The sequence below is a fragment of the Mastacembelus armatus genome, chromosome 6 (genome assembly GCF_900324485.2).
Source record: "Mastacembelus armatus chromosome 6, fMasArm1.2, whole genome shotgun sequence".
Classification (NCBI taxonomy): Eukaryota; Metazoa; Chordata; class Actinopteri; order Synbranchiformes; family Mastacembelidae; genus Mastacembelus; species Mastacembelus armatus.
Window position 1 is genome coordinate 7,306,936 of NC_046638.1, and position 14,496 is coordinate 7,321,431.

General features: G+C 40.2%; 1 protein-coding gene across 1 annotated transcript; it reads left to right on the forward strand.

Moving 5' to 3' along the window:
• The first annotated feature begins 4,541 nt into the window (after nucleotides 1-4,541).
• Nucleotides 4,542-14,488, forward strand: dhtkd1 (dehydrogenase E1 and transketolase domain containing 1). Its single transcript, XM_026312234.1, has 17 exons — nucleotides 4,542-4,713; nucleotides 4,819-4,971; nucleotides 6,076-6,287; nucleotides 6,422-6,616; nucleotides 6,821-7,090; nucleotides 7,503-7,674; nucleotides 8,133-8,331; nucleotides 8,506-8,818; nucleotides 8,906-8,990; nucleotides 9,101-9,240; nucleotides 9,408-9,558; nucleotides 9,658-9,764; nucleotides 10,982-11,146; nucleotides 11,237-11,319; nucleotides 11,592-11,758; nucleotides 13,645-13,730; nucleotides 13,837-14,488. Exons 1-17 carry the CDS (start codon nucleotides 4,542-4,544, stop codon nucleotides 13,936-13,938), a joined length of 2,772 nt encoding a protein of 923 aa, XP_026168019.1. The 3' UTR covers nucleotides 13,939-14,488.
• Nucleotides 14,489-14,496: the final 8 nt, after the last annotated feature.

A 14,496-nucleotide genomic window follows, 5' to 3' on the forward strand; every position in this document is an offset into this window, starting at 1 on the left:
CTTAATGGATGTTTCACTTTGGTTTAGTTTGGATGCCTCATGTTGAATGATGATTTACTAAGTCTGTTAATCATACAGATGCCAGACAATGCCCTTTGTTTTTGTCTGCTTTGTGTTGAAGTGCCCATGTGTCAAACTGTGTTTTTGAATTCACACATTCTTTCCTGTAATATTACTTTACACACACGCACACACACACACACAAACACTTTGTGATTGCAATTGTGGGAGCCCCTGAAGAAGAGATCACTTGGACACAACACAGGACCTGTGGGTCTCTGCACATTTTATAGACAAACACGCGCTTGTTTTTGCTTTATACCAGTTGTTCTTTTAAGTGACTTCCAATATCACGTTTCATTTGTACACGATACACACCACATTTGTACTACAAAATCCACCACAACAGTGTTGGTTTACAAATACATTCCATTTTTTTCAACACAAAGTTTACACTTTTTTTAATTGGGGTGGAAAGTTGTCGATGCACCCCTGGTAACACAGCAACCACTTCACCCCCCAAAAAAGAAGGATTTATTAAAACTGCATACCTGATGGCGCTAAAGAGTTGTCAACTCAGGGGTTTGTGTGTGTGAAACTAGCCACTCGCACAGGATTACGACACAAAATGCACAATTGTCACCATTTTGACCTTTTTGGTTTGGACTTTTGTTTTCCTTGAAATGCATAAATATTCCAAGAAAAGTAAAAGTAAGGTACCATATTTGAAACAGTGCTTGTGGAAAGTGTTGTAGTTTTTCTAAGGAAATGTTAAGCACAACTGTGGGAGCTAATCACTTTTGCCGAATGTTGTGTGATTATAATCCCAGAATTTTCAAGGTACCACTGATTTCACTTTTTAATATGAGCATGTGCTTTTTACAGTGTGTTTTTTCTATCCAAATGCAATACAATATTCAAAGTGCCATATATATATATATATATGTCTAGAAACTGCCTACACATCCTTATTAGGCCTTGATTTAGAGATTGCTGCAATTAGCTTTTTTTTTTTTTTTTTCTCTTTTGTCTGTTTGTGCCAGTGTCATGAAAGTTCTTTTCACCTGCTCACGACCCCCTTTCTTCCTTCCCCACTCTGTGTTGGAGTTTTTGGTAAATGTGTATTGTGATGTACTCAATTTGAAGTTGGTTAAAATTGTAGATAAACTTCCCCATACATTTGAAGGTTAAACCTTTTTCTTTGAGTGTAAACACATGTACTGTAACACTTTGCGATACAAACGATCAGTGAACAGATGTGTTGGGGAATTTATTTTGAGTTTAATAAAGTCAAAAACAAGTAAAGTCAAGTAAAAGTCGGCTTTGGTCCCTTGTTAAGATCTTAGTCATAAAATCATGTGTCTAACACTGAAATGATTGCGGGTCTGTGGCAGTGAGGTGTATGGTGAAGTGTTACTGTGAATGATTTTTTTTTGTTTTGTTTTTTTTCCTTTTTAAATAAAAAAGCACAATGTACAGTCCACAGTGCTCCCAACAGGAACTTGACTCACTTCAGGGGCTTCCATCACAAATCCCATTCAAGCTCTAACAATCACTTTTTCTTGTTTTCATATTCTGAAGTGCTATTTTTTTGACAGTGTGGTAGCTTTGCATCTCTATAGATATCGTCTTGATCCAAAAGAAAAATGAAAAAAAAACTTTTCCTGTTTATTTTCTTGTCTGATAATTGATAGGACTTTGTTCATGTTCCACCAATAATTTAATAGATGTTTTGTCTTGTCTTGATGAAAGCCAAAGTGGGTGCATCTTGATGTGATCTGTATTATATACATAAAATAGTGTTTTGGTTTTTTTTCTTTTCAGTCAATATCAACTTTTTGAAACTGGGTGGGATTTGAAAAAGAAAAAAAAAAAAAAAAGACATACACAGGCTTTCCAATTTCTACAACTGGTTGTTCATATGTATTTTGTACCAGTGAAGCTTTTTATATTGGAAATTAAAGGAAAAAAAAAATCTATATTGGAAAAAAATTGTCTGGCCTCTCAATGTGGCCTCGCCTTGATCAGGTCTTGAGTATGGCCTCTTGGTGGTGTCAAGCAATTTTTTTTTAGTTTCTGTCTGAAAGATGCCTGATGTTGATTTTACTTGGATCTCTAAGTTTCTCACTTCATTAATCAGTTTCCATTATGGGGGGGTTGGGATCCTCTAATGGTAAGTTTCATGTTAGTATATGTGCTGTCCACATAGTTTAATGGTCATCAGGATTTCAACTTGTGTGGATAAATTGTCTTAGTTGAAAAGTTACCTATCTGTTTAGTTTGAGCCTTGCTTTTTACCTGTGTAGAGTTTTCAGTTTTTTCCTCATAGCGGAGTGTGTAGCCGAAAGACTGTTCTTTTTCGGTCAATGTTTGTTCATGTGTGGTGTGTTTCTTTGCCTCTGTCTCCAAATTAAACCATTTCCCCTAATATGGACTGTGTGTCTTTGTGTGTTGTGCTTGTCCAGTGTTTAGGCATTTAAAAAAAAAAACCAAACCATCCCTCCCTCCCCCAGTGTGTCATGTCTCGCTAACTTGTTTCTCTGTTGTGCTTCTCTGCTTCTTTCTGAGCAGTAGCAGGTGTGTGTGTGTGTGTGCGTGTGGAGGGGGTGTTACAAATTATTTTTCGTTCAAGTACAAAATGCTAGTCATATCATGCATACTGTATGTGAATTTATATTCCAAAGCGTTTTCTGTCTATCAGGTTGAATTAATATTTTTGAGCACGTTGGCAGAACATTCAGCAGCATTTTTTTTTTTTTTTTAGGTGATCTATGTTTTTATAGTTATTTTAATAATTTGCATTTTTCTAGCAGAAATTCACAATTACAGATTCTCAGCACAAGGATTTGATGCTATTGTCTTCCATGCGCAGTAACTGAGACTATTTGACAGATCATTTGTTTTTGACTTAAGTAGAATTTTAAATTACTTTTCTTCCAGTTGTAGAGATTAGACCAATAATGAAGTATCATGTGCACCCCTGGATATTGCACACGCTGTGAAAGAGGTAAAAAAATGTTTTATTATACCCAAGTCTTAACATGTTCTCAGAATCTCCACATCAAGAAAGACTTTTACAAACTTTATCATCAAAATATGTTTGATCTCCCTGATTCCTTTTTTAAAGTGAGACTTTCAAGTTTGCAGTATCTTAGCTGCCCCAGCTAATCAAAATAGTTATATCCTACAGTGCCTTTCTGCAGCCCATTGAGAATGGCTTACCATCTGCTAGAAGTCAAAATAATTGTAGCAGTAAAAAACAAACAGAACATAACGACATAATGGATCCACAACAACGAGCCTCATCTCCCTTTAAAAAGACATGTTGAGCTGCATTGCAGGGTGGTGTGGTGACAGAAATGTGGGACAGGAAGCTGGCCTCTCCACTGCCTTTGCTGTACGGTTCACCCTGTTATTGAATCTGCATAAGATAGCAGCTGTACCTGGAGAGGACAAATGAAAATCATAGCCACAAAAGTATCAACAAAATGGATCCAGAAGTGGTAGCCTACACAAGGAACATTTCAATATTATCTTAACATGGAGGATTAAGTAGAAAGATGATGTCATTGTTTCCAGACTCAATTGCCAAAGTACACTGTGGGATATGATTATTCCCTGTGCTTATGTATGTGGGCAGGCTGAGATCATTGCATTGATTAGGATTATTAAATGCATTCATTTTACATGAGCCCATAAATAAAGCCTATCATGCCCTGTTCATTCTAGATTCAGTGACATAGAGGTACAGTACACTGTCATTTTCAGGTACACCAGTAGGTCCTTGTGCATATTTGGACATGTAGTAACATTCAGAGGTGTTGATATTGCCTACTAGGAGACATAAAGACATCCATCCATCCATCCATCCATCCATCTTCTATACCCGCTTTTCCTGGTTCAGGGTCACGGGGATCTGCTGGAGCCTATCCCAGCTCTCTCTCGGGTGGAAGGCAGGGGTACACCCTGGACAGGTACATAAAGACATGAATTATGCTATTTCAGCTAAATGTAGAGTATGAAGCGACATTATTCCTTTTTATATCGCTATCACATTAATTTTAAATTTAAAGAAATTACATTCTTTCTGCAAACAGACAAATTGTACAGAAATTTTAAGAAAAAAGCAAAGTGTCGAAGTCTTTCAATCCTGCTTTTCCCTACGTGGCGGTGTATGGAATTTACAAGAAGCCCCTGAATGCAGCACAAATATTAGCTCATGATACTAGTCTCTCGAACTGCACGGCAGCTACTTCAAGTACTTAAAAAAAGTCTGGTTTACACAAAAATACCTTTCTTTCAAAATGTAACTGTTTAACATATACAAATGTTAAAATGAACAAATAAGTCACAGAGTACACCGTGAACGATTTCTACATGAGAGTGTCGTGAGATGGGGGCAGGCTGCTCAGCCAATAACCTTTCGCTGCGGCGTTTACTCCCATAACGTTTCAGTGTCTGCAGTGGCCGCCATGCTGTAATCCGTAGATGTTCAGCTGCTACATGTAAGCGTAAACAGTTAGGCCTGTGCGTTAAACATCATGACCACCGTACTTTTCCTGAAGAAGTCTCTGAGCAGGCTGCCCCCGAGCGTCGCCCGGAGCGTCGTTGGCTGCGGTTACCACACCGAGAAAGGTGTTTACGGATACCGGCCCAAACAGACTCACCGGCACGACAGGACTCAGGGAGATCGCATCGCTGCACTAAACCAAGGTCAGTATGGGGTTCATTTCCATATGCACAATTTAACACCACCTCATCGAAAGTAATGTCACTAAGTAACATATCATTGTTTTGGTTTGTTGTTGTTGTGCACAGATCACGGCCTTGCCCGTCTGGTGGAGGCATACAGAGCACATGGACACAAGGCAGCTAAAATTAATCCTCTCCTTCCTGAAAAGCCTGTTGCAGACTGTGTCCCGGAGATCAACATGCTGACAGGCACCATCAGAGGACAGCTCAACACCTCAGGTAAGTTACAGGTGTGGACGAAAACATGAATCCAGAGCTGGGCTAAAGACTTTAGTTTTATATATATATATACACACACACACATACCAATTCATAGGTAATCATCACCTATGATTATATATATATATACACACACACACATATACTTTGTGCCCAGAGGCCCAAACTGACAGAACCGGTTTATCAGGGCCACTTGTTATTTTCTAATTATCCCTGCCCTACCCTGTGATGATTACCTTGCAGTTCATTCTCTGTCATTTTGGTGCATTTCTCAGATCAGAATTTCTATTTGCAGAACAGCAAATTGTCATTGTTTAAAATGATTCATCCATCATGCAAAACCATTTTTTAACAGCAGTGTTTAAATGAGTGCCACGAGAAAGTCAAGTGCTTTTCTCATCGACTATGAACATGACAAGCAGAATAATTAGTCATATTGTCAATAAGACAGTGTACTAATGTTTGTTCAGATGGAAACTATGGCTCTGAGCATTTATTGAAAATGCACATAACTACACTTTTTATGTGCATGACAGATAATGCTACAGAATAGAGTGAAGTGTTTATTCAGCACTGCAAAGCACAAAGGAAAACATATACAATTAGAAAAGAAAACGAAGGAAAGACCCCTCAGGCTTTGTCATTATGTGCCTTTCAATTGAAGGATCATGAGATGCACCTCTGAGCTAATTCCCAAAACTGGTCTAACATTTTTTTGTTCTGGTGATTTACATGTTCCCTTCAATCAGTGTTAGTCACGATTTCTAAACCCGATAAACACTGGATAGAAACCTGTTTAGACATATGCTTGACACAACAGCTTCATAAATGTTGCTAGTTTAAATTTCTGAATGAATGAATGAATATTTTTGGGGGGCGGGCTTTGACAGTTTGTACCAGTAGAAGTCATCAAGCAGCGGAAAAAAACAGTAACTATTTCTTCTTTGCAAGAAAGACATGTAAAAAAAAATACTGCAAAGAGGTTTAGAAAGTATAAAACGTTCAAAATTACTGCAAAGAGAAACGAAATGATGACAGGAGGAGCAAGTAACACCACTGCATTACAACATGCAAATCACCAAAGTTAGATTTTCTATTCTGTAGGTCTACAGCACTTTGGCAATGCACAGGCTTCAGTGGAGGAGGTTCAGGCCTACCTGGAAGAAACCTACTGTGGCCACCTGTCCGTGGAGACCAGCCAGCTCAGCAGCCTCGAGGAGAGGGAGTGGTTTGCTGACCGCTTCGAAGAGCTCAAAAAGAAGAGTTTCTCCGCTGAGGACAGGAGGCAGCTGGCTAAGATCATGCTGGAGTCTCAAGTAGGTCCAGGTAGAAAGAGGGAGATCAAACCATATATAATGTGAAAAAGTTTAGCGTGCTATTTGACATATCTTATTACATTTTGTATGTCACTTTTTTAATGCGTGTTTCTGTTGACTGTCATAATATGCAGGAGTTTGACCATTTTCTGGCCACCAAGTTTTCTACTGTGAAACGTTACGGAGGAGAAGGAGCAGAAAGCATGATGGGCTTTTTCTATGAGCTTTTCCACCAGTCGGCCCACAGTGGCATCACCGACGTCATCGTTGGCATGCCCCACAGAGGGCGACTCAACCTCCTGGCAGGCCTGCTGAAGTTCCCTCCAGAGGTTAGACAGTCCAAGACAAGTGCATCTAATGAAACATGTTTGCTTTTACATGGTCTGATGGTGAACAGTGCTGATAAGATTAGATCTTTATTTGCAATACTCTAATCACCAGCATATGTAAACAAGAAAGTCACAGTTAGTTGCCAAAGAGTTAACAAAGATGAGATATCAAACAACACTGTTCTGCTGTTGTTTATTCTCCAGCTCATGTTCCGTAAAATGCGTGGCCTCAGCGAGTTCCCCGACACCTCACCTGCCATCGGTGATGTCCTCTCCCACCTCACCTCCTCAGTGGAGTTAGATTTTGGATCCGGACGCCCTCTTCATGTGACCATGTTACCCAACCCATCTCACCTTGAAGCCATTAACCCTGTGGTTCAGGGCAAAGCCCGAGCCAGGCAGCAGCTCAGGAAAGAAGGAGACTATTCGCCCGAAGAGCACGCCCAGCCCGGGGACCAAGTCATCTGTGTGCAGGTGCTGGGTCACAACAGCTGATACACAAACACACACAGCCTTGTGTTTACAATAAAGTTAACAATAAATTTACAGAATGATGATAGACATGTTTAAAACTAACAAAAATGATTAATACAGCTTTCTTTGTTTGTACCAACAAACAGATATTTTCTGTTTACAAACAAATCTGTATTTGCACTTTTGTCTGAGTTGTAGATCTCCAACCAGTCAGGTGAAAGCCACTTTGCCCTCCAGTGCAGGGTTAATCTCTGCAGTGGTTGGTGTTAACCTTTCATTTAGCATTGCAGAATAAATATATATATAACTGTAACTGAATGATAGTAAGATGGAGAGTTCTTAAAGATGTCCTAATCAATCTGAATTATTGAATAGTTATTCATGTCTGTTGCTTTTTTATTTCTCTCCACAGATCCACGGTGATGGCTCTTTCACTGGTCAAGGGATCGTTCCAGAAACTTTGACGCTCTCAAACCTCCCACACTACAGAGTCGGTGGGAGCATCCACCTCATTGTGAACAATCAAGTGGGTTACACCACTCCGTCAGAGAGAGGGAGATCGTCTCTGTACTGTAGTGATGTTGGTCAGTGAAACTCACCAATAGCATTGTGATTAATCAAATGATATTGACATGTCTTGTAAATGAAATCAATGCCCATCCATTTTCGCTTATTCCTTAACCAGGGTCACAGGGATCTGCTGGAGCCTATCCCAGCTCTCTTTGGGTGAAAGGCAGGGGTACACCCTGGACAGGTCACCAGTCCATCACAGGGCCACATAGAGACACACAACCTCACACACTCACACTCACTCATATGGGTAATTTAGAGTCACCAATCAACCTGACATACATGTTTTTGGACTGTGGGGAAACCAGAGTACCTGGAGTAAACCCACACAAGCACAGGGAGAACATGCAAACTCCACACAGAAAGGCCGGGTTGCGAACCCAGGACCTTCTTGCTGTGAGGCAGCAGTGCTAACCACCATGCTGCCCTGAAATCGATGTCAGAAGTTATAATCGGGCAACTTTTCTCACAGGTAAGATGGTGAACTGTGCTGTGATCCATGTGAATGGAGATGATGCAGAGGAGGTACTTCGGGCTGCTCGGCTAGCTGTGGAGTACCAACGCTGTTTCAGAAAAGATGTAATCGTGGATCTGATCTGCTACCGCCAGTGGGGCCACAACGAGCTGGACGAGCCATTCTTCACCAACCCAGCCATGTACAAGATTATCCGGTCAGTCAAATTTAACTTGTTCACTCTGTATCCCATCACTTTTCCCCCATCACTTCAAAAGTTATATGTATATGTGTCAGATTGATGTTTGGGCTCTGGCCAAAGTGACAAAGGCCTCTCAAACACAAGGTTTCTGATGAGTGCTGCTAATCTCACATCGTTGCTTCTTTTCAGATCCCGTAAGAGTGTCCCTGACTCTTACTCAGACCAGCTGATCTCTGAGGGTCTGATGACTGATGTTGAGCGTGATGACATTAAATCCAAATACTATGGCATGCTCAATGACAAGCTGGCAAACATGACCCTATACAGCCCCCCACCCACCAACCTGCAGGGCCGCTGGGGAGATCTGGTCGAACCCCAGGCCAGAGTCACCACCTGGGACACTGGCGTGCCCACTTCTCTGCTGCAGTTTGTTGGAGCGAAATCTGTTGACATACCTGAGCAAATCCAGCTACACAGCCACCTTGGAAAGACCCATGTACAGGTACAGCTGTCACTTTTGTTGGATTCTCTTGTGTTCACATGGCAGTAGCTACAGTAGATGCTGAGTTTTTCCCTTCTGTGAATTCAGGCTCGGTTGAGCAAGCTGGAGGATGGAACCAAACTGGACTGGTCCACAGCGGAGGCCCTGGCTTTCGGCTCTCTCCTCTTGCAAGGTCAGTGTGTGAATGAAACCTTGCAATATGAATATGAGCTTTGGTCTGTTATGGCATTTTATTGCTGTCAAGAAATAGACTTGAAGATTACAAGTTGTTTGTTGTCACAGACTTTAATATTCGAATCAGTGGACAAGATGTGGGAAGAGGCACATTTAGTCAGCGACATGCCATGGTGGTGTGTCAAGACACCAATGACATGTACATCCCTCTTAATCATGTCAGCCCACAGCAGACAGGTTTCCTGGAGGTAACACTCATACAGTAGATAAAGCCATTAGTGTGAACATAGTCTGTCATGACATAAATCATGACACACTGTATTTAATTCATTAATTCTAATGTAAGATATTCTTATTCCTTTACCCACCTCATACAGTTTCTTCCTTCCATTTGGTCTGTTGTAATGTCATACAGGTGTGTAACAGCCCGCTGTCTGAGGAGGCAGTGCTTGGATTTGAGTATGGTATGAGCATCGCACAGCCAAAGCTCCTTCCCATCTGGGAGGCTCAGTTTGGAGATTTTTTCAATGGAGCACAGATCATCTTTGATACCTTTATTTCTGGAGGTAAACTCCTGGTTGCCCAGTGCAATCAACAGACTCACAGCGACTCACGTTAGTTTGAAAAATCTTCATGCGTCAGCTGTAAAACTGTTGTGTCCTCAGGAGAAGCCAAATGGCTGCTGCAGTGTGGGATGGTGATCCTGCTGCCTCACGGCTACGATGGAGCCGGACCTGAACACTCCTCTTGCCGTATGGAACGATTCCTCCAGGTCAGTGTTACTGTAACGTCACCGACTCACTGAAACTCGAAATGGCCAGTGATTACACCCTAATAACAACATACTTTAGAATACTATATTCCAATTCTCCCGATAGATCGCTCTAAATATTACATAGTGAAGGTTCTTATAAAAATCTAAACATCTAAATCATAAAAAAAACCTGAAAATTTTACTCTGAATTGTTGCTTAAAATCAAAAAATTGAAAACAAAAATAACTTTTGGTGACATTTTTGCTAGTTAAACACACATTTAATGGATATAGTGCTATGTTGTAAACCCATGGTATATTTAACTCTGCCACCATACACTTGCACGAACTGCATGTTCAGGTCTTGCAGATTCCTTGGCTGTTGATTAATGCTACACCAAAAACCACACCAGGAAGGTCTGATTAAAGCTGTGTCCAGAGTCGCTACTCTCATTATAATAGACGCTAGGTTGGCTCTATGGTGAGTAATAAATTGAGAGTGATCCTCATTTTGCGTCATCAATCACAGATGAGCTGTCTCTAAAAAATGTGACTCATTTCCCATTGCCAAGTAGTGTACAGTCATGGACACTAGTTTTTTTCATTTATACAGAGCTATAATAAAGAAACGATACATAGATACAATAGTCACAATGTGCTGCGTTTGCCATTTTTTATTCTGTGCACATGTTGTAACTTATCACAGACACTAATGATCTCACAGATTAAAGTAAGTAGTGAATGATCACAACAAGACAAACGGTACATTTAGACAGTGACTGAATGACATGAATGGCCTGGGTAGTGCTTGAAGTTATATTTTGATTTTTCCCATCTGACACACTAAACATACATTCACTTCCTACTAGTGACAATGAATGACTGAACACCCTTAGACACTGTTAGAGCCAGCAGGCAGGCAAAACGTTATCAGCCTCACCAAGAGAAATGACTACCTCATTTATGCAAAATATAAAAAAGCAGGCATTCTTGAAATTAGCTTTTTTTTTTTTTTTTTTTTTTTTTTTTTTTTTTTTAAATTGTATTGTCTTCAAGCTACAGCTCTGACTTTGATATCAGGTTCTCCAAATGTCTGCTACTGTATTTTATTGCATTCACATAGAGATTACAGGTTTACAAGTTTGGATGTTTCTGCGTTGAGTGGTGATTATGTGTGAAAATTACATATTACCTGAATTGTAAATGATTTCTAACTTCAACTCTTTTGTCTCTTAGTTGTGTGACAGTAAAGAGGAGGGCGTGGATGGCGACAATGTGAACATGGCTGTGGTCAACCCCACCACTCCAGCTCAGTATTTCCACCTGCTGAGGAGACAGATGATTCGTAACTTCCGTAAACCTCTGATTGTGGTTGGACCCAAGACGCTGCTGAGATTTTCTGTAAGAACTCAATACGTTGTCAAGAACATTTTTAGCGTTTTATCTCCGACTGCGTTTTGTTTAAGTGGCTGGATATTGTGCCTTTTCCAGGGAGCAGTGTCCAGTCTTGCTGAAATGGCACCAGGAACATCTTTCAGACCAGTGTTAGGTGACGCTTCAGTTTCTGCAGAAAGGTACAGATGTCACACACAGATTCATATTTACAGATCACTGTTAAAACTTGGAGAGTTTTCTAGTGATTTGTAATTTATCCTCTATGTGTTGTCAGTGGTGTTACATATATTCTTCTGATCTCATCAATTCAGTGATTGTGTAATAGTTTCTTAAACAAAGAGGTTTTTCATATGATGTTTTGTATGGCCCTTAATAAAAGATGCTTAAATGTGGAAGACGCTTCCTTTAGAAGCATTACACTGTCTGTTTTTTTTTTTCTTGCTCTGTGCAGTGTCCAAAAGGTGGTGCTGTGCTCAGGGAAGCATTACTATGCATTGCTGAAACACAGGGAGGCGTCAGCAGCCAAACAGAACACAGCGCTGATCCGTGTGGAGGAGCTGTGTCCGTTCCCACTGGAGGCTCTGCAGCAGGAGCTCAAAAAATACCCCAATGCCAAAGGTATGTGACCCTCCACAACCTCTGCTGACCATTTTGCGTAGCTCCACTTCTCCTCCCAGACATAATGACGTCATAGATGCCTTCACAGCAGTTTGTTTGCTTTTGCCAAAGTCCTGTTTAGTTTATTGCACTGAGATTGTATATTACAAGCAAACCAGACTTTTATATCCAGAAGAAATCCAGAAGTGGGCACAACAACAGCCATTATAGTAACCTCACTGTAAACACAAATGTGCTGTTCCTCAGAAATGTGAGATTTTATCTGTTTCTGTCTCAATTATGTGATCATTTTTGTTTAAAAATGTCAGACATAATGACAAATTCCCATCCTATGCTCTCAGAGGCCAAAGGGACATTTTAACCAGTTTTTGTCTTGACAGTCCAAAAAACACAGTTCAGTTTGATGGTAACTGAATACTGTGTGACATCTGTAGTCTCTTTGTGTTCACTGTTCCTCTTTTCTAACACACCTTTCCTGTGTTTTGCATACGTAATGATTTTTGACACATTTTTGCAAAAAAGAACAAGTAATAATAAACATACAAATGTATAATATAGCAAGCAGGGGTTCAGACAGACAATCCTCTTAACAATCCTCTTTTTTGAGAAATCTAAGATATTACAATGGACTGTTTTACTAAAAATCAACACCTGGAGAAATATTTTTCTGGGATACTAGTTCTTTAATTCCGCCCTGATGGTGTTAAAATCTTTAGAGATGCCTGGTTTTGTTCTTAGGGACACTGAGTGCTGAAATCTGACTATGCTGACAACAGAAAGTTATTTCAGTTTTATCTTTTGCTTACTTGGAGAAAGGTGATTTATTAAAAATATACTTTTTTTTAGAAGTTTGGTAGAACCAGTCGCTTGCTGATACTGCTAAATGTGTGCATCATGCAAAAACTGTTTCTGTTATTTTGTCCACCCTCAGTAACTGAATGAGTGGCAGTCCTGACATCCTTTATGTGGTTATGCAAGACTCACATTAGGGAACCAGAGGCTCTTAGTGTCCACATCCTTCTCTTTACCGATTTCATCTTTTGCACTTGTGGGTTGTGAATTGTACTTAGTGAAGATGGGTCTCACTCTTCTAATGACCCGCACCACATTTATGACACATCGGTAGAGGAGGATGCATTTACTGGCAATTTTCACACAAAGGGCTCGAATCCTGAAGTCACCTGTGCATTTGCCCCTCTTCTGCCTTTTCAGTGATGTATTTCTCCATCGCTTTTCACAATATTGTGTTTCTGCCTCCATTCGTAGCTTGATTCATTCCCTAAGTGTCATCTTACTGTTTTGCTGTGCGCTCGTGTCATTAAACAGCAGTGAGTGATGTCTTTTTTTGTTTCTCACGTACCACATAGGCCGCCCTACCATCTTGGTGGAGGTTGCTGGGGCCTGAAGCAGCTGTGAGGAAAACTGTATATAACTGCAATCAAAAAATGATCTTAAAGATGCTAAAATAAGCCATCAATCAAACATACTGCAGCAAAAGACTTATAATAAGCAGTAGAAATAAAAGATTTACTGCGTTTATTGGTTCATTGTTCACTCCAGAAGTGGTAGTTTAATTCTATCAGCATCCTATTTCTCACATTAATGTGACGGATTTTGATTAAAGACCATGAAAGCCAGGAATACTGATACTTCTGGGTGTTTTTTTTTTTGTTTGTTTTTTTTTCCCTTAACCTCTGGAACAAAGCCTAAAAGTTCAGGTTTTACTTCAGCTCTCTCTTATATTGTTCTTACCAAACATCTAGTTTCAGTTTGAGTTAGAATTTCTTTCCTCCAGGTTACGTCACATTTGACCTGAACACGCACTGCAAACTCTAAAGTTCCTTTTTGTTTTAGAATCAGGTGTCATCTGTTTTCACTTCCCTCAGAGTTTATTTGGAGTCAGGAGGAGCCTCAGAACATGGGTCCCTGGTCTTTTGTTGCTCCCAGATTTGAGAAGCAACTGGCCTGCAAGGTGAGCAGCGTTTGAAATAATCCTGGACGATCTCCAGTGCAAATCATAACGGATTAGAAACGAATTGTGGACGTTGAACATACATCACTGCTCCCTCTGCCCTCAGCTCCGAGTAGTCAGCCGACCTGCTCTGCCTGCCCCTGCTGTCGGTATCGGGACCCTCCATCACCAGCAACAAGAGGCCATCCTCACGACCACCTTCTCCTAAGACTCAACGAGACTGGGAGCCTAAATAACCAGTACACAAGCATCAGTACTACACTACAGACTACAGACTACGCAACAGACAGTACTACAGATTGTCCCACCCTCACTGTTAAATGCACAGAGCTGCTGTGTGGCTGATACATCAGACTTTTTTAGTAGTTATGGACGTGCAGTTTTAAAACAAACTGGTCAACAATATAAAGAACAATCAAAGGAAGCGGTAAAAAGAATAGTGACATTAAGTCCTGAGAAGGAAATACAAGTATAACTTGGAAGAAATCTCTGAACATTATTCTTGAAATATTTATATGAAAGTGAAAAAACTTGAACTGAATTTAAAACTACATTTAAGAGGGAGAGAGTTGTTTCTGAGCAAAAAGTCGTACCTGTGTGACTTAAAGATTTAATGAACATTTCATGGTACAGATTTGGGTTAAGAAGCACATAATTATTTTAATAAATGTTTGAACTTGAATTTAAAATAATTGCATTAAAGGGTTGATGTAAATAAAGCAAACCTGAATTTTCAAATAGAAATATTTTCAAAAAAATGTATGAC

What these genes read in the sequence shown, in the direction of transcription:
- dhtkd1 (XM_026312234.1), top strand. Translation starts at nt 4,542, where the DNA reads ATGACCACCGTACTTTTCCTGAAGAAGTCTCTGAGCAGGCTGCCCCCG. An exon ending in AGCAGACAGGTTTCCTGGAG is followed by an intron (nt 9,241 to 9,407) that starts GTAACACTCATA and finishes AATGTCATACAG; the next exon opens with GTGTGTAACAGCCCGCTGTC. An exon ending in GTATGGAACGATTCCTCCAG is followed by an intron (nt 9,765 to 10,981) that starts GTCAGTGTTACT and finishes TTTGTCTCTTAG; the next exon opens with TTGTGTGACAGTAAAGAGGA.